General features: G+C 30.0%; 1 protein-coding gene across 1 annotated transcript; it reads left to right on the forward strand.

Annotated features, from left to right (window-relative positions):
* The first annotated feature begins 69 nt into the window (after nucleotides 1–69).
* On the forward strand, nucleotides 70–20,558 carry LOC115889117 (N-acetylneuraminate lyase-like). Its single transcript, XM_030909050.1, has 7 exons — nucleotides 70–407; nucleotides 480–538; nucleotides 1,812–1,882; nucleotides 1,943–2,257; nucleotides 4,790–4,935; nucleotides 10,025–10,196; nucleotides 19,484–20,558. Exons 1-7 carry the CDS (start codon nucleotides 402–404, stop codon nucleotides 19,618–19,620), a joined length of 906 nt encoding a protein of 301 aa, XP_030764910.1. The 5' UTR covers nucleotides 70–401; the 3' UTR covers nucleotides 19,621–20,558.
* Nucleotides 20,559–21,630: the final 1,072 nt, after the last annotated feature.

Consider the following 21,630-nt stretch of genomic DNA (forward strand, 5'->3'; position numbering starts at 1 on the left):
AACTGTTCCTCTGGAGGAACTAGAACTAAGGAACTAGTTCCTCCCAAGGAACTAGAATTCGCACCTCTATGCTGGACTTCTGTAAAATTTAACTTATCCATCATTACTTATGGGGGGTATCCCTCTACGATTTCTTTAAAGCAGGTAAAAGAATACTTTGCAGATGCGTATTTTATTTTCATATTTTTAAGACACGCTACTACTTCACGTTGCCGCTAAAGGTTACCAATTCATTCAGAGAAATCAGATTTCACTTTTACCTTTTGTAAATTATTTGAAGGCTGAATTTAATTTATGTGAAAAGAGTGTTGTTTTTAATCCGCAACCGCGACAAATCAAATTAGTTTTTTTAATGACCGTTTATGATTTGTGCAGTGAATTGATGGAAAAACGCTTACAAAATGCTGGTAAGTAGTATCTTAATTTTATAAAACTAAATTATAATTGATATTCTAAAAAATATTATTTTTTGTTTTTAGCTTAATTTTACTTTTATCGGGATTATGGCTCCCGTTTTTACGATATTCAACCCAGATTTGTAAGTTTTGTAATTAAAGAAATATATATTACATATACAATATTACAATTTTATTGTAAATCAGCATGCTTTGATTTTGTTTTTTTTTCATAATAATTTTATAATTTTATAATTTTTTTATAAAATTTTGATTTTGTGCTTTTAGGATTGATTTACCTCTTAATAAGTATGCATTAAAAAAATATAAAATTGAATAAAAACCATTAATAAATACCTACACAGTGTTAATTTTTTACATAAAATACAGAGTTTTCCTGTTAACTATAATAATAGTAATTAGGTAATAATAATGATAACATATGATGAATAAAAAACTTGGGAATTTTGTTTAAGTGCAAACCTAGAGTATCTGCTAGGATGTATTTCAGGAAAATAATTTAACATCTACAAGGTGGCTCAAAAAAGTGTGAGTGGATCGGGATGGCTCTTTTTAAATGGAACACCCTTTATATTATCGCATTTTTGGCTACCTTTCAGATCACTTTACATAATCCTAAGATATGAGTAAATATATTTCGATAGTTTCAGAGATATTAATAAATAAATAAAAATTAATATATTTTTTCAGCCTTTCTTAAAAAAAATATTACAAAAACAAGAACTTTCCTGAAACCAAAACTATATTTGGTATTTATTTTAGATGGTCTATACTTAGTTTGCGCTTTGCTATACGTATCATAGAGGGTGTTCAATATTTTATTTGTTCCGTTTAAGAAAACTAAGAAAAATTATTTTATATTTTAGAAAGATTAAAGTAGAATTTTGAGCATCCTGTATGATTTAAGATTACTATATTTATAGCAAAGTAAGTACAGACCATCTAAAAGAAATACCTACTATAGTTTTGATTTCAGAACAGTTCTTGTATTGCCGCTCTGAAACTATCGAAATATATTTACTGATATCTTACGATTATGTTATATATTAAAGTGATCTGGAAAAAAGCCAAAAATACAATAATATACCATTTAAAAACAATCATCCCAATACACTTTTTTAGGCCATCCTGTAGAAATTAAAATATTTTTCTGAAATACATTCTAGTACCTATTTTAGGTTCGCACTTAAACAAAATTCTCATGTTTTTTATTCTAAGAGCTACAGATGCATTATTGCCGGACGCTGTATAGTTAGGTAATTTGAGAGAAGATTGCCGCACAAGTGTAATGAATTCTTTATAATTTCTATATTTTGTAATTGTAATTATAAAAGTCTTAAAATATATATGTCAATTTATAATATTGCCAAATTTTTCATGGAATATATTTTTTAGTTCGATAAATGTAGAAAAGGTTCCTAGCTATGCTAATTTCTTATCAGACTCGGGTATACATGGGGTCTTAAGTAAGTATATTCATCATCTATCCGAAAAAAATCTTCATTTAACTACTACTTCCATTTTAGTTGGTGCTACCAGTGGTGAAGGCACATCTTTATCAGTCAAAGAGCGAAAAAACTTGACAGAAGCCTGGGCTCAGGCGGTTAAGTCGACTCATCAACATCTGATGGTTCAGGTTGGGGGTGCACCATTTCCAGATGTCTTGGAATTAGCTAGACATGCTGAAATCGCCGGTGCTGATTCAATCCTCACCATGCCGGAACTGTATTTCAAGCCGAAGAAGCCACAAGAACTGATAAGCTATCTTAGGTTTATTAGTGCAGCTGCACCTAATACTCCTTTGCTGTATTATCATAATCCAGGACATACATCAGTAAACAGTAAGTTAATAAAGAAAAAAGTTTGCATCTCGGCAAATGGAATTCTCGCAATTTTTTGTATATCTTGTGATATCGTCTTCTATAGTGAGACATTTTTCAATATAGTCCTTTTGCATAACATCGTACACAGGGGCGTATCTACAGGCAGAGGGATTATATTTGCTATATCTTCCTTAAACTGCATTTATCCACTCTGAATATAGGCCTCTCCTACCCTTCTCCATGTTTCCCTGTTTTGTGCTGAATTTAACCACCTTTACCTGCCAATTCCCTAATGTCATCCGCCCAACGTTTTGCACTTCTTTTATTTTGTTTTGGTGAAAAGAAATTGCTATATTAACCTGGACATTTTAGAAGTGTGGTCTGGATTTTAACGTATAAGACAGTGCTGTAGGCAGTGTAATGGCAAATCAAATGTATTAAAGAAAGAAAAAAGGTGAGTTGAATTTCCGAAAAATGTTGCATCTAGGTTTGGAACTTTATTTTTCACAATTAGTAACTCATTTTACTACAGCTGTAATGGATTTTATTTAGCTTAGATATATTATCCTCATTTCAGTAGTATACATGAAAGTTTTAAAATAATTTATTTTCTTCTATACACATTTTCCTACAAACGTAAAAACCGGCAACACTGTATGCCGCTTTTTATTTTGTCTCTCTGTCTATCAACCGGTGATTTATATTATTCTCTGTCTTACACGTTAAAATCCAGAGCACAGTTCTAAAATGACCAGGTCGGTATATGTTTTTAAATTCTCTAACAGAAAGGAAAATCTGTATCTAGGGGAAACAATGTCTAAACAAGGACTAAAATATCCAATAACAAGAAGAACGTTTCTTTTAGAATGTTTTCGATATCTCGTCAGGGGCGGGTGGGTCTAAATTTCTATTCTGAATATAAAGTTTTAAACAGTGGACAATTTCCCAATCACTATAAATATCAAATTTAATTATTCGCAAGATTAATTTATCAATATCTTGAAGTTGCTGCGTATTTGCAATATAGAGATAAATCTTTATTATTGATTTACCAAATAAATTTTTTTGTAGAATTAGTCCAGCATGTCCTATACCCATATTAAAAAAATATATGTCATGTGACTACATTTCATGGATTCAAAGTTAAATTTTATAAGGCCTGTATTACACTATAAAATTTCTTTCCAATAGATCTTTTATAAAAAATATTTGATGAACAATTTGGCAGTGTAATATTCAATATTTTATAAAATATTGTAAACTAAACTCTAACATTTTATAAAATATTGTATATTACACTGCCAGATTCTTCATAATATATCTTTTCGGTCGGTAATATTTTATAAAATCATACATATTGCACTGTCAAATTCTTCAAAAAATATGTTTTATAGTCTAAAAGCCCGGTATTAGACTACTATTACACAAGATCATATATACAAAAGATCTTTTATAAAAGATATTTGATGAAAAATTTGATAGTGTTAATACAACATTTTATAAAACCACACATATTATACTATCAAATTCTTCATAAAATATATTTTATAAATAAAATCTTTGACAAATAAATTTTATAGTGCGGCCTTAGACTATTACATTTCTTTGTTAAAGGTCGTTTATAAAAGATCTTTGATGAAAAAATTGATAGTGTAATATACATAATTTTATAAAATATTGCATATTACACTGTCAAATTTTTCATCAAATTTCAGAATAACTATCATCTTACAGTAGCATAAAGAAAAGAAAATATATATTCAACAACCTTTCTTACTGGTTCTTTTTTGATATTTTATAATATAACTTCACTTCTTAGGTCGCTATTAAAACCTAAGAAGGCTCAGAAGTGAAGTTATATTATGTCTAGATCCGCCTCTGTATTCAGAGGTCACTGTTGCGTATGTAAACAACATTTTTAGGGTGAATTGATAATGTCATATTTTTATTTGATAACTTAATAAAAAAATTCCAATTACTTTTGGCGGACATTGTATCAAGTTTGCATACTACATAGCATCCGCCTCTGTATTCAGAGGTCACTGTTGCGTATGTAAACAACATTTTTAGGGTGAATTGATAATGTCATATTTTTATTTGATAACTTAATAAAAAAATTCCAATTACTTTTGGCGGACATTGTATCAAGTTTGCATACTACATAGCAATGGAAGTGGTTGTTGAGTAAAAGGCGAAAAAAGGATATGACGTTTGAAATAGCAGAGAGACTGGTGGCTAAATCGAAAAAACACAGTTTTATAGATATTTTCAGTGCACTTTGATTTGAATTAGAAGGTTGAGACAATTACCTTCGCGTACTTATCGAAGATATAACAATTTAAATCGAAAATATTATAAGACTGAATATCAGTTAAGCAATAATAATTCATTTGTATTAACTGTTTTTTTTTGATATGCTGTTTTATTTGTCTGTATGAAATTGTAACAATAAAATAAACAATAAACTTTCATTATATTCTAAATATAGTGTAACAATACATGCATGTTACACTATAATATGTAGATTATAAAATTTGAACTAATTTTTAGTTGATATGGCTGATTTCCTTGAACAAGCAGCTAGTCAAGTACCAAACCTCAAAGGTATCAAATATACTTCAAATGATCTAGCTGGAGGTTATGCGGCTCTAAAAGCAGCTCATGGGCGATATAGGGTATTTATTGGGGGAGATTATGTAAGTAATAAAGAAGCTTGCTTAATGTATCATGTTTCGCCGAGTTTTAAACTTTAATAACATACAGGGTCTTCCAATATTCCGTGGATATAGAACTAATACGTATTTTTGGAATCAAAATAACCAAATTGGACGCAATTTACCTATAAAGAAAGATAATAAAAAGGTACTACAAGGGTACTACTTTTATTTACTTTCTCTATGAATTTACCTCTACAGGGTGTTTCAAAAAACATGTGCCATCTCTCGTGGAGAGATTCCTCACGTAAAAATAAGATTTATTTTTCATATCAATATAAGTCCGATTCTGCTTTGTTTCGTAGCTACAGGGTGTTAAAATCTTAATATTTCGATTTATTCTAATTTTCTTCCAAATGCTTTTAGCGATTCCAATACATACATACATACATACAGCCGTTACTCGCTGACGAGTATTCGACACACATAAAGAAAATGGTCACGCAAGGCGTTTTCTTTCATGAGCTTTTCTGTGACTGAAAAGCCCGATACGTGATGTTATCTGCCTACCGCACTCCGGACATTCAAAAATCTCATTGCTTTGTTGCCTCTCAATATTTTTCTAAAAAAAACATGTACGCCACTGACCTTTTTTCTCTTTTTAGCAAAATAGTGTAAGCAGTTTAATGTCGATTAAAAGTTGTCTCTTGATATTTTGTCGATTTCGGCCTCGTTGATGAGATAAACGCAGTTTTATTAATTATATATAAATAGCAACCTTTAAAAAACGTTAATATAATTAACTTACGAAAGCTTTAAGTAGGTACTCATTGATTCCTCGTCAAAAAATATGAAAAAAGTTCTTTTAAACATGGGTATAGAAATGCATAGTTTTATAGTTGCAGGATTTTTGTAATTATGTTAAATACCATTAATTTTTATTTGAAATTGCTGTAGGTTGGACTAATAGTAATAATAACTACTAATAGTAACATTTAATAATACATTAGGTAAAATATATAATTTGTTAATTTTAGTTTTATTTTAATTTTATTAAATGCGATTAATAAAATTACGTTTATATACCTAATCAAGGAGGCCGAATTCGACAAAATATCAAGAGATAATATTTAATTGGTATTAAACGAGCTACACAATTATTTTGATATCAAAAGAATAAAGTCAGTGGCGCATATGTTTTTTTTGGAAAAATATCCCAGTGATAACACATATGTACGTCCCTGATGCATTTATTAACACTTTTTTAGCATTAAAATATGTAACACTCATAGTAACTTTTATCCTCAAAATTCCATTCAAATCACTAAAAGTACTTGGAAGAAAATTATAATAAATCGAAAGATACTTTTTTGTAGGGCGTTCAAGAATGTGCGATTGTCTGCGAGAGAACAAGATCGACAGAAAAAAAAATATTTACAAAAAGTGGCGAATTTCCATGTAATTTAAATGGGAAATAAATTGTCTTTGGGGCAAGGTTTATTGTGAATATTAAGGGTTTACAATGGTCTGTTATTTTTTTAGACAATAAATTAAAAATTTAGAGGGCGTCGTGAGAGAAATGATCAACTTTGTAAATAACGGACACCTTAATATGTATGGTAGGTATGCCAAAAATATTTGTGTAAGTCTAATAACTAGATATTTTTTTTTCAAAAAGTATGCGCGGTAGGTACGTATCCGAGTGAATCAAGGATATGCAGTATACACAGAAGAATATCTGCAGAGGATTATCTTCTCCTGAATAAGCAGTTATTTCCATATCTTTCATGAGCTTTTCTGTGACTGAAAACATAACACTCCGGACATTCAAAAATCTCATTGCTTTGTTGCCTCTTTACTTTTTGGTTGTCGCTGTTAACTGAGTTTACAATTCTTCTCCATTGAGTTCTATTGTGAACTGCTTCTTCCCAATGATTCTGCATGTTAATCCCCTTTAAGTTTTCGTGGAAAATATCCTTGAACCTTTTGAGTTGTCCACCCGGCCTCCTGTTACCGTCTACAAGCTCACCGTAAAGCAGAGATTTTGGTATGCGGTTTTCTTGCATTCTGCATACGTGACCAGCCCATCTTAAGCGGGATTTTGTAACCATAACTTCAATACTCTCGCAATTAGCTTTTTCAAGGACCGATACGTTTGAGACATGATGGAACCATCGGATCCTTAAGAGTTGTCTAAGGTGTCTTTGTTGCAACTTGTGTAATGCGTTCATGTGACGGCGGTACGGCACCCAGGTTTCACTCCCATATAACATGGTGGGGATTATAATTGCTCGGTACAATGCAAGTTTCGTTTTTGTACACAAGTCATGATTGTAGAAAACCCTGTCTTTTAATTTCCAGAATGCTATTGAGGCGCTGCTAATCCTGTGCTGAATTTCAGAGTCAATATTGGTCTTTTCCGAAATCAAACTGCCGAGGTAATTAAATTCCGCCACATATTCCAATAGTTCTTCTCCGATTTTTATAGCATTGTTGTAATCTTCCGGAGGAGTGCACATGATTTTGGTTTTGTCGATGTTTAGCTTAAGGCTCCTGCAGTTTGCTGTCCACTATAATGGAGAGCGCTGCCATGAATATGTTGAATAGGAGAGGCGCTAAGACACATCCCTGCCTAACTATTGAAAACTATTGGAAACCAAACCAAAGAAAACGCCTTGCGTGACCATCTTCTGATGTGTGTCGAATACTCGTCAGCGAGTAATGGCTGTATTTCCATATAAAAACAAAATGTTCTCACACTATTGACATTCCTGATTATTCTCTGTTATTGTACTCAACCTTTAACTAAATTTAAATATTGTAACTGTAATTTTTGAAAATACATTTTTTTAAACGCGGCTCCGAGTTGTGATTTCGTAATTCGGTGCCGTTTTCTTACAAGAGGCAAAAAATGTAATAAATATTAGAAGGACCATTTTATGAAAAAATGAGTCGTCGGTACAGTTGGAAAATATTTCGACTAAAATTTATGTAGGGGTGGAGGTAGTTCACCCTTCCCGTATATTTTCTTGATTTTTGTGAAAGTTCAAATCAAATCTCATTCAAATTGGAATTTTCTCATTCATCTTAAAAAATGTATTTATTTTTTTAAGTTTGATGCCTTTAAATAATTGTACCCAATAAACTTATTTTGATTCCAAAATTACGTAGCAGAGTTCTATGTCCACGGAATATTTGGACACCCTGTATAATAATTAATACGTATATTGAACCAAAATATCCAGGCAATATGAAATACCTTTTTTGCCAACTAAATAGCTCAGATTACACCGACAATTCATTATTAAGTTTGTTCAACGAGGCAAGGAAGATTTCGACAGACAAGATCCACTGTGCCACTGTTCTTAAAACATCTTAAAAAATGTATTTATTTTTTTAAGTTTGATGCCTTTAAATAATTGTACCCAATAAACTTATTTTGATTCCAAAATTACGTAGCAGAGTTCTATGTCCACGGAATATTTGGACACCCTGTATAATAATTAATACGTATATTGAACCAAAATATCCAGGCAATATGAAATACCTTTTTTGCCAACTAAATAGCTCAGATTACACCGACAATTCATTATTAAGTTTGTTCAACGAGGCAAGGAAGATTTCGACAGACAAGATCCACTGTGCCACTGTAATGTATTCTCCTCGTTGGACAGACTTTACACAATATTCACTGTAAATAAGTAATATTCTGAACCCTGTTATAAACTCAGATGCAAAAAAAACGCAACGGAGTAATTGTTGGTCAAATTTAAAGTGTTATATTTTTGTTATTTTTAGTCCTATTTTCATGAATTTTTTATCAAGCTCTCTATAATAATATCAGTTTTAATTTGTAAACTAAGTTTTTTATAAACTTTAATATTTGGCATATTATACAGGGTTAATCGAGGAGTTGTTTCTTAGCCTACCTTTAAAACACCCTGTGCAATAATTTCGTGTATAAATTTTCTTAAAATATAATTTTACAGCCAGAACCATGACTCCTAAGCATTTTGTTTTTTGATTCATGTCAATACATGCTTTGGTTAATTTTTAAGAGTGAATAAATCAGAAATGAACTGATCACGATCAATTTGCAAATTTTTTGAATTATCATTACATTTTTATGTAATTTTTTAATGACGAGATGTATTTGATGACTATTGTCGTCATATTACGCTGCATTGTATACTCTGTACTAAATAAAAAAAAACGTTAAAGACTAACGATACATTTTTAATAAACATTAAGATAAGAGAACTAACGATATTAAAGAAAATATCTGTAATACCCAAGTATACAAACAGAAAAAAAATTGTAAAAAATACAATACTTTGCATTGCCTCCCTTGGCTACTATAACTGCCTGTATACCCCTTTGATACGTCCATTCATACTGTCATTGGAGCTGCATATATCATATTGCGTTATGCTTTCCAATTCTTCTTCAAGGAGCAAGCGAAGTTCATTTAATGAAGCTGGTACCGCTTCGTGACCTCTAACCCTCCTGCCAAGCGTTTCGCAAACGTCGAACATGATGGGCAGTTAATAGTAGTATATAGTGCATAATAATTACTAAAGCTGCCTTGTCATATTGAAAAAAACTTCAAAAATAAATTATAATTGAAAAAATTGCAAATTGTTGGTGGCAAGTTCATTTTCCATTTCCATTCATCCAGTCCATTTCATCCAAGGTATGTATTGACATGATCCAAAAAATAAAATGCTCAGGATACATGGTTCTGACTGTAAACTATATTTTAGAAAAATTTACATACGAAATTATTGCACAGGGTGTTTTAAAGTTAGGGTAAATAAACAACCCTTCGATTAACCCTGTATAATATGCCAAATACTAAAGTTTATAAAAAAACCTTGGTTTACGAATTAAAATTGATATTATTATAGGGAGCTTGCTAAAAAATTCATGAATTAGGGTTAAAAATAATAAAAATATAACACTTTAAATTTGACCAAAAATTACTCCGCTGCGTTTTTTTGCATATGAGTGTAGTTAGCTAGAGTTTAAATTATATTTTAGTTTCTTTTAAATCAAAATATCACTCAAAGATATAGCATAGACACAATAACGTGGCCACTGAATCTATTAAATAACAGAAAAATATTTTTAGCTAATAGAACCCGCATTTGCATTAGGATTTGATTCGGCTATTGCAACATCGATGAACGTTTTTCCGAAATATTCTATTGGCATGTTGGAAGCTATAAAGGAGTCGAATTTGGAAAAAGCCAAATCTTTACAACAAAATTTAACAAGGGCCATGAATATTGTGACAAGATATGGTATGTAAAGGAAAAAATAAAAATATGAGTAGTTCTTACAATTCAGATATTTAGTACTGAGAATAGTTATAACTATACAGGATGTCTCTTGAATAAGCGCAAGTATTTTATGGGGGTATTTTTTATGCATTTCTTAAATATTTTATAAAAAATATTCCTATAACAAATATACCTACCCAATATCTATTCATAAAAAAAAGTTATACTAGCTGTTGTAATAGGGTTGTAATATTTAAATACTTTTATAAAAGATATTAACACCATATACCTACTTAATATACAGGGTGGTCCGAACTATATTCCGGAAACTTCGGCAGCATATTTTGCAGATAAAAATAAGTAAAAAAGTTAGTATAAATGTATGTTCTAAAATACTTACTTTCGGAGACACAGGGGGTAGAAGTTTCATTTTTATTTCGATTTTTTCCAAATAATTTCTGAAGTACCATCAATATTTGGATAAAAATTAGTGTTGGGCAGTTTTTTGGTATGAGAAATTTGATTTTTATATCAATATGACTCCTATCTGTAGGGGGCGCTACCTACATAAGTTTCAACCTTTGAATAAGAAGACTAAGGAAGGAGCATAATGCCACGGCACATAAAACAATCGGCACGCCAACTCTACTCAGATTCCATTGTTTAAAATTTCTATAAAATTTGACCTTGTCGGCGCCATTATGGTTTCCTAGTCAGGGCCGGATTAAAACGTATTAAAAAATTTCTCAGAAAATACGACAGGGTCGTATTAAAAAAATACTGTAATTGACTGAAACTGAATTTTATTTACAATACTTTTGTCCAAACAAATGAATCGTTAACCGCGCATACTTCTCGAAAAGTAAAAATGAAAAAATCAATTAAATAATTAAAAAACATGCAACTAACAAAAACATGCCAGGAGTTACAAACAAGAATTAAAAAAATACCAATAAAATATTTATTGAACAATATAAAGAGGCTACGTACAAATTATGCCCATCAATGGGCGTAGCAAATTTTATTAATATTCAAATTTCACAAATTAATAAATCCACAATTTTTTTTGAGAAACTTCTATTTTTTTCATGGCAGGAAACAAAGTAGGTACCGCATTGTATTTAATACGGTTACAAAGTGAATTGGTAAACATTTTAAGAACACAACCTGTACTTGTGGGCCTTATTTATATCTTCAATCAAGTCTATTTATCAATTAGCTGCAATTGCCCATGTTCTTGCCCTAAAAATGTATTGTTAACTTGTTACTAATCTATTGTTATTTTCGATATACTCATTTTATTTATTTTTATAATTTTATTTAAATTAAAAATATAATTATTTTTAAATTTAATGTTGAATGTCTAGATACAGCATTAAATTTTACTAAATATTTAACATTTTAATCTTGCTAATATTTTATATACATATGTATAGGGTGAGTCTTGAATAAGTGCAAATATTTTCAGGGGTGGTATATTTCGACCCCAGGAACACGTTTATGAGTTTTTTTCGCTAAAAAAGATATTGAAAATCGTGCATTTTCTTTTAACTTCCCTGTATATTTTTCTAAAACTTTTTAGAATTGCCTGTTCACCGCAAATTTTCCCACGGTATAATTTCTTAATCTCTGATATTACCATAGTTACGGCTTTACTCTATGGTTGCGGCACTAAAGGGATGCAAATACAGAAAAAATCCGGTGGCTCTCAACTCAACATTTAAAAAAACATTTTTTTTTTAAACTTAAATAACTCGGTTATTTTGGATTTATCTGAAAAAGTAAGGAGAAAATATGTTTCTTTTATCGAGATCTGCCAGCCCTGAAAATATTTGCACTTATTTAAGACTCACCCTGTATATAAGTTTGTTAACATTTAATATAGATGCTGAATAACTTGTATTATTTTTAATTAGATCTTTCTATTTAGCTGAATGTCCTAATATGTATACTACTGTTTTTTTTAACTAAAATATGTTAAAATAATTAATCACATATGTATATACATACCTAATAGGATCTCTAGGAAACAGAAAGAAACTTTTATTGCAGTTTAGTCCTCTACTCGGGCAGTTTTTTGCTGCACAACTTCGCCCAGGCATTTTAAAAACACGTAAAAATTAATGATTTAAAAATGTTCAGAAAAACAAAAATAAATTATATAATACAAGAAACGAAAATAAACTAGGGTAATGGCACGGCACATAAAACAATCGGCACGCCAACTCTACACAGATTCCATTGTTTAAAATTTCTATAAAATTTGACCTTGTCGGCGCCATTACTCGAATCAGTCAGGGCCGGCGCAAAACGTATTAAAAATTTCTCAGAAACTACGACAGGGTCGTATTAAAAAATACTGTAATTGAACTGAAACTGAATTTTATTTACAATACTTTTGTCCAAACAAATGAATCGTTAGCCTGCGCATACTGCCGTGTAAAAATGAAAAAATCCATTAAATATTTCACTGTAGAGAATGCATGGTTAAAATTAAAAAAGTGCAACTAATAAAAACATGCCAGGAGTTACAAACAAGTGGGGATTAAAAAGATACCTGTTAAAATATTCATTGAACATTTGAATTTGATTTAAATTTTGTGGATTATGCCCATCAATGGGCGTAGCAAATTTATATTATTTATTATTTATTCTACAAATTAATAAATCCACAATTTTTTTGAAAACTTCTATTTTTTCATGGCAGGAAACAAAGTAGGTACCGCATTGTATTTTATACGGTTACAAACCGATCATTGGTAAACATTTTAAATTCAACTGAACATATACACAACCTGCATTTTGGGCCTTTATTTATTACCTTCAATCAAGTCTTTTAGATGCAATTGTTAATGTTCTTACCCTTCAAAAGCGTATTGTTAACTTGTTACTAATCTATTGTTATTTTTGATATACTCATTTCTATTTATTTTTATAATTTTATTTTTAAATTAATAATATAATAATTTTTAAATTTATTGTTGATGTCTAGATACAACATTAAATTCTACTAAATATTTAACACGTTTTAATCTACATAATATTTTATATTTTTATAGGGTGAGTCTTGAATAAGTGCAATGATAAACCGGGGTGGTATATTTCGGCCCCAGGAACACGTTTATGAGTTTTTTACGCTAAAAAGATATTGAAAATCGTGCATTTTCTTTTTTGTCTTCCCTGTATTCAAAGGTTTCAACCTTTGAATAAGAAGACTAAGGAAGGAGCATTTTTCTAAAACTTTTTGAAATTGCCTGTTCACCGCAAATTTTCCCACACGGTAATTTCTTAATCTCTGATATTACCATAGTTACGGCTTTACTCTATGGTTGGGTGGCACTAAAAGGGATGCAAATACAGAAAAAAATCCGGTGGCTCTCAATCTCAACATTTAAAAAAAAAAACATTTTTTTAAACTTAAATAACTCGGTTATTTTGGATTTATCTGAAAAAAGTAAGGGGAAAATATGTTTCTTTTATCGAGATCTGCAAGCCCTGAAAATATTTGCACTTTTTAGTAAGACTAAAGAATGTACATACGTTTAGTTAACATTTAATATATGATGCTGAACTTGTATTATTTTTAATTAGATCTTTTTATTTAGCTGAATGTCCTAATATGTATACTACTGTTTTTTTAACTAAAATATGTTAAAATATTTAGATCACGTTAATTTATACATACCTAATAGGATCTCTAGGAAACAGAAAGAAACTTTTATTGCAGTTTAGTCCTCTACTCCAGTTTTTGCTGCACAACTTCGCCCAGGCGTTTTAAAAACACGTAAAAATTAACGATTTAAAAATGTTCAGAAAAACAAAATAAATTATATAACATAAGAAACGAAAAATAAACTAGAAAATAAATATATAAAACAATTTTTCAAAAATAAAACAACAACTATAAAATATAACTCAAGAAATAAACAAAATAAATTAATCCGTACGCTACTGACTCGAATCAGCCGAAAGAGTGCGCAGTCGATGAAAGAAACTACGACACTGGTTACTTTCTGTTGATGGAAACCAGAGATATGGAAGTGGGAGAATGAGCTTCGACGAGTGCGCATCCAAATTTTTGTCGACGGCAAGATGGCAGACATCTTCCAGGTCTCGCTGTCACTTCCCCTCTTTAATTGACATCTGTTTGTTTTGTTTTTTTTTCGTTCGTGTTGTTATCTAGTTAAAATTTATTATTATCTCAATCAGAGTCTCAATTATTCTAAACACTAATTCAAAAAGGCTTATTGCCTTAAACTAATTTACGTTAAAAGTATTGTATATTGGCTCATAGTCATTCTCAGAAAGCTAATATGCCGGGAAAAATGATTAGTTTTATAACTAAGTTTATACAACATAATCGTGTTTATGATGATCCAAAACGGCGTTTATTTTAGTTTTCCTAAAGGCGATTTAAAAAATTTTGATTGTAATTGGGAATGGTCAAAAAAATAAGTGTATGATGTGGCCATTTAAAGAGGATGTTTTTATTACGTGTGGAGGAAGAAGATACTTGGAATCAATGTTCTTGCTTCTGTAAAACAGTGCACTCTTATAGTGTCCATGAAAGCACAAGTTCATTGAGTGTACTAGAAATATGTCTGTTAAGATTGGGATCTTACTTGACAAGAAGATTATTTGGAGTTTAAGAAAACATAAGAGGGTATTTTAATCGAACAGCGAAAATTTAACATTTTTATTGTAAAGTTTGTTGTAGGTAGTTGTAGTTTAACCCTAAATATTTCTAACATTAGCAGCAGCAGTGTTCAGAGTGTCAAGAGGAGGAGAATTCAGTTAATTAGATTATTTACAGTTACAGGTATGAAGGCTTTTGCAAACATAGTATCGAAGTTCTATAATCAACATTTTTAGTATTCCTACAACTGTAAAAACAAGGAACATTGGACTGAAAAGATGGCGAGATTTATATAGGAAGAAAGGGTATTATGCCAATAAGAAAATTAAATTGTAGGCACCTTTTCTTATTTAAAAACTGTTATGGGGGTATATTATTAATTTGTATCTGTGCTTGGAAATCACTGAGAAAAAAATCATATAATATCGCACTAATTGTCAAACTTCAGATGATATTTTAAAGAGTGTTAAAAAATGAGACTATTAGTCATGAAGCTTACAAGGTTACTTTGTTTCAATATTACACTTTTATTCTTGTAAAATCTACTGATGAAGTTCACAAAAGCATTTTGCAATGGCGTTAAATTGTGGCCAGTTGATTTATAGCAAAGGTATTTGATGCAATAAACACTTAATCGGTACCCAACTTCCAGTATGTATTTTAGTAAGTCTGTATCAATCCCATGATTTCAAATTCTTTTTAAAGTTTTTGACAATTATTACAGTTGAGAAGAAACTCTTTTATCTTAAAAAAAAATTTCTTAAAATTCTGAGATCATATAATCTAATTTTTACTTAATAATAAATTAGGTATATGTATGTTGTACACACAGAATTTTGTTATGGACAAATAAGGATCGATTCATCTTCTTTTGCGCAAAAAATAAATGATTTTTTCTAGTATTACGACAAACCATAATCAGTTTTTGACAAACTTACCGGTAACATCTGTTTTTTTATAATAAAATATTTAGGAATAATTTGGGTTGTTTATCAATATATTAATGACTTGAATTTTGACAAATTGAATTTGTATCAAAATAATTTTACGAAATATAAAATTGATGTTCTATTACAAGATTGAGTTTTTATTTCTCCAGGATAAATACTAATAATAATACCCTTAATAAAATCAATGATGTTTATGTATTATGAAAATATTTGTCAGAGGACATATTATGTAACAGTTTTAATCTGGACTTCTTCGTACCATCTTCCTTCTGCTTAAATATCCATATTTTTCTAGGTTTATATTAAAATACAAGGTAGGTAATCATCAAAATAATTATGAACCAAATGTTTTTTATGAATATACAACTTGAACAAAAAGGTGTTTAGAACAATTCTTTCCAAATTTGCAAACATTTTAAATTGAAACGCGTAATTCAGTACTTGTAAACATGAAATATTAAGTAAATACTTATTTAATATCATTTCGAGTAGTTTAACGACGAAAAAGTTCATCTGTCCGTAGCGGTCTTTTGTCAGAATATTCGTATATTTAGTGTATTATATACTGAATATTGTAATGCAGTTTTGAAACTGATAATTAAATAAATCATATTAATGTTAATGTAACCATAATAAATGATAGAATTTCACTAAATTTAAATTGCCCCCCGTATGGTTTGAAAACAGCAAATTGATATTTGATTACTTATAGATTACCACCTACTATACAAAATGACAGGAAGATCTGGATTATTCCAGATTTGAGAAGGTGTCATTCCTCTTGTAATATGGCGCCCAACTTGATTAGACCTTCTGCGCATGTTGACGCTCATTCTCTATCCCTTCTATTTCTCTGATGGAAACTAATGGCGGCGTGCGCTACGGTATGCGCGTAGCGTTCCCGCCAAAGAGAGTTAGCCTGCCGTGATGCCGTGATAATGCTATCCATGTATATACCATGTATTCATGCATGGTGGGCGGAAAAGGCACCATAAAAGCTCTCTAGGGTGGGGATCATGTGGGGATCCTTGACAGTTCTGTTTGACGATTCATTTGACACATTTGAATTTGATTTTAAATTTTGTGGATTTGTCAGTCTTTATGGAGCTTATTTTATGTTATTTATTATTTATTCTACTACTTATAGTTGTATAAAGGTAGTAAATCTAGATGGAAATTGTGGCAGAACTTAAATTAACAGTGACACTATCGCGATTTACTGAAAAAGACTCTAAAATAGTTGGTTGGACTCTAAAATAGTTGGTTGTGTAGCGTGCGGTAGATCTCGGCAACAATTGAGTGAAATAATGGAACAACTTTTCGCTAGTAAGTGACTAAAGAATATACATACGTGTAGTAAACCGATCATTTATGAAATTCACTTAAATTAACTAAATTATATATTTTTCTTGCATTTTAGCTTTTATTTATTACTTGTCAAAGATTAGATGTCAAAGAATTTAGATACGTTAATTTGGCTTACCTGCTTCAGTAGCGTATCGGATGTTTGTGGTAATAAATACTTATTATAACTTATCTATTTTTAATAGAATTATATATTTTTATAACAATTTTAATAATTACCAACATTTATTCACAACGTAAAATAAAACAACAAATTATTGAGTCTACGTCACGTCTACCCTACATCATAGTTTTACATTTTTTTAATAAAATTAGAACGACACTGATAAACCGGAATTTAAGTCGGCCATATTTGAGGCCCATCGCGGTGTACCTAAGATTTTTGATATACTCCTTCCTTAGTCTTCTTATTCAAAGGTTTCAACTGTTTTGAAGAGTAATAACTTTTCGTCCTGCATAAAACTACTGAGTAAAAAATATAATCTCCGTGACTGTTTACGTAAAAAATATCTCTTGGTAAAAATTGCTACGAGCAACCATTCTCAAGACATTTAGAATGGAAATAGTCAATACATGTCATTATTGACAAAAAATAAACACGTTGAGTAGATGTTATTGGACTGAAATAATAAATTTAAGAAATTTTTATTTTTTTAAATTAATCATAAATTTTTCTGCGAAAAAATGATGATAAAACAGTTTCTGTTGAAGTTTTGGCACAAAAATATTTCAAATTTATTATGTATTTTAGTCGTATAACTATTTAGTCAACATGTTTAATTTTTGTCAATGACAGGTATTGATAATTTCGACTCCAAATATCTTGAGAACCATTACCCGTAGCGATTTTTACCAAGAGACTTTTTTTGCGTAAAAAATGTCGTAAATGCATATTTTATTACTCGGTAGTTTTATACAGACATCAAAATCAAATTTATCATGTCAAAAAACATCCAAACACCAATTTTCATCCAAATATTGACGTTATTTTATAAATTATTTGGAAAAAATCGAAAGAAAAATGAAACTTCTACACCCTGTATCTCCGAAACTAAGCATTTTTGGACATACATTTATACGAACTTTGTTATTTATTTTTATCTGCAGAATACGCTGCCGAAGATTTAGGAATACAGTTCGGATCACCCTGTATATTCGTTTATTAAAATGTTGGACCGATTTACAGCGCTTTCAGATGGAGCGGACAGTACGCGCGGAGCGTCCGCGATAGCTCATCCGGACGGAGCATACGCGACCCATGTGAAATCGTTCATATAAACTCATGGTACTTGCTCGATGAAGTAATTTAGTGTGAATCCATTAGAATTACAAACGGCAGAGATTTATGTTGAAATCGTAAAGTGACAGAAATTCGATATTCGAATGCATTTCATTCGCAAACTGTAGTGCAGAACTAGTTTCTTCTGATGGTATATTTTTATTCCCGAGGATCTATAATCAATGTCAAAAAATTTGGTCATGTCAAAGCTGTTTTATATCTTTTTTCGAAACAGCTGTATGTTGATCAAGTTAACTTCTGCCTTTTCCAATATATTTTCTAGTGCTTTACAAATTTTTACCGCATATTTTACCGACATTTCGTTTTGCATTAAGTACTTTGCACTGTGAACATTAGATGGTACTAATTTGATTCTCGACTTAAGACAGTCTTCACTATTTCCAAACAAAATCCCTTTGATCTAAGTGGGTAACTTTTTTTCGTAAATAGGGGTATCGGCAAAGTTTGCAGAATAAAATATATTAGTGATTGATGTGGAAAAATGATACGCGTTGTAGAAATATGTTAATATTATAGGCAGAGTTGCGAAGAGAAGATTTTGCCATTTAGGATAGGATTTTACTGGAAATTAGTCGTTAATTAGTTGGAAATCTGATTTAAATAAAAATTAATTAAAATCAAAAAATTGATTTTTTGCACCCAGCTGGGCAATAATCTATTGAACAAATTGTCAAATAGCGATCGTGTGCAAGATAGTTTCTGCATCGAACATATCGTTATATTGGCAAAGTTGGAATGGCATTTTACTGAGATCACAAAAGTAAGTTGTATTAATCTCCAAATCTTCAAAAATCTAAAATGAACGCCGAGGGAAGTACTTACTATTGCTCCTTTTACACAATAGCCCGGAAAATGTAAAAAAAAATTACAAAAATCTCTACCTTACTGTATTGGGTGTGTTCTGGGGTCGAAATATACTACCTGTTAAAATGCGTGTGTGCGTACTTATTTATAAGAGACCCTGTATAGGAAGTACCACTATACCACAGTTAAAACCATTAAATTAAGAACGTACTAACTTGACTAAGTAATAAATTAATCAAATATATTAATTTAGGTTCGAAAGTGTCTGGAATGAAACTAGCGATGAACCTTTTCACTCCAATAAATGTTGGATTAGCTCGACCACCACTTCAGAATGTGAATCCAGCAAGAATTGAAGAAATCAAACATAGTTTAGAACAGTTCTTTTAGTATAAGTTATTAAATATATAGAAATAGGAAAAGCAATTGGACTGTTAGTAAATTTTAGACTGTTAGTGATAAAAGGGCTTAAAATAAATGATCTTGTAAATTGTCATAAAGTTTATTAAAATTATAAAAATCATCTATTTTTAAAATGTAATTTATTTACATAGCATGTAATATAAAAAAATAACTAAAAGAGCAATATGTCAATAACAGTTTCTATTCATATTATACAAAGTGTATAAAAATCTAAAAGTTATTAAAATCAATTTAATAAGTCAGGCATGTGTAATATAAACTGTCTGAAGAAACTGAACTTAATTTTTTGTTGCCAAAAAAGTTTCTTAATATGCTGTCCTTATAAAATAAAACCATTTATTATATAGTATTGATTGTGATTTGCTACAATACGTTTAAAATATATGTTCTGTTATTTACACAAGTACCAATTAAAACAAAAAATACAAATGAAATAGTTTAAAAACTGATTTCAAATGATCACATTGGCCTCTTTTGGACCTTGAGGCCTAAGAACAATGTGCACACATAAATATCCTATATAAATTACCTAAATATAGCGGTAAAAAAACTAATTACCTCAATCACAAGTTTTTTTTTTCAAAGAAACATAGGTATTACCTCTTTGTGTTCAACAAAACTATAAAAGGTAAAAAAAAACATTAATTTTAAAATTTAGAATTATGCCATAGTGGAGGGTAGAGTGTTTAAAATTATAAATCGACAGTTAACTATTCTATAAATATCAGTTATCCAAATGTGTCACTGGTAGGATAATTACTTACATTAAAGATTTTTTTATTAAAAATATTTTCACAAGTTTTTAAACTGATCCCCTTAAACCCTCAATTACAAAAGTAAACAAAAAAAACATAATGTACCCTAGAACTCCAAAACATTCACTCTAGACTACATTGACTACATTAGTAAATAATATAAACATGTAATAGTTATAAAGGGTGTCTTAGATTTTAATCGGGAAAATTTAATAGACGATAGAACTTGCAAAAATAAAACAACAAGTTCATATCAACTTGTAAGATTTAAAGCTTCCTTTTCGAGATACAGGGTGTTAAAGTTACTTCAAAAATAAAAAAAAATAAGATATTTGAAAAACTATTTAATCGATTTTGATATAACTTGACCCATTTATAATACTTATTATGGGACTTAATTTGATGTAATTAGATTTAATTTTAATGGCCAGGGGCGGCGGTAGGGCATCACTGTTAAATTATTTTAAAGGAATAAAATAGGCGCGCCACTGCATTTTTAGAAGTTTAATATTATTTTTGGATTTAGTAATTAAAAATATTATTTTTTTGTCTCCTGACTTTTTTGTCTATCTTGGTTACTTCTTGCGAAAAAAAAAATTCTAATTGGTAATTAATATTATAATTAGTATTCTAATGGTACCCTGTATCTCGAAAAGGAAGCTTTAAATCTTACAAGTTGATATGAACTTTTTGTTTTATTTTTGCAAGTTCTATCGCCTACTAAATTTTCCCGATTAAAATCTGAAACACCCTATATCTATAAAATTTTGTAGTGTCTTCAATATATTGATATAATACATATGATATTTTAAATGTAAGCGCAAATTCAAACTTTTAGACCATTTATAAAGAATATAATTTTCTCGCGCAACATGTGTGGCAAATTTCTACAGGGTTATTTAAATATAGTAACCTTTCTGTAGATTAAATATACCCACCAAATGTAGTTGAAAGGTTATGAAATGCCCAATTTCAAAAAAACATATAAAAATTATTGAAATATTAATTTGCATACATTTAAAATATCCCTTACTTTAGAACATGCATATTATTTAGATAAATAAAATTCCTTATTTGTCCACTATAATTAACAAAATATCAATGCGTTATCACATGTCATCATTTAAGATTCCTCAAATACACATAGATTTCATAGACACAGGATTGTGGTGCACATAGCGTGATATATATTTTTATACAGATAAAAATGTCAATAAAAATA

This window comes from Sitophilus oryzae, unplaced genomic scaffold (assembly GCF_002938485.1).
Source record: "Sitophilus oryzae breed Bouriz unplaced genomic scaffold, Soryzae_2.0 scaffold_810_pilon_pilon, whole genome shotgun sequence".
In the NCBI taxonomy this organism is placed as follows: Eukaryota; Metazoa; Arthropoda; class Insecta; order Coleoptera; family Curculionidae; genus Sitophilus; species Sitophilus oryzae.

What these genes read in the sequence shown, in the direction of transcription:
- LOC115889117 (XM_030909050.1), top strand. An exon ending in AGGACATACATCAGTAAACA is followed by an intron (nt 2,258 to 4,789) that starts GTAAGTTAATAA and finishes ACTAATTTTTAG; the next exon opens with TTGATATGGCTGATTTCCTT. An exon ending in GAATATTGTGACAAGATATG is followed by an intron (nt 10,197 to 19,483) that starts GTATGTAAAGGA and finishes ATATTAATTTAG; the next exon opens with GTTCGAAAGTGTCTGGAATG.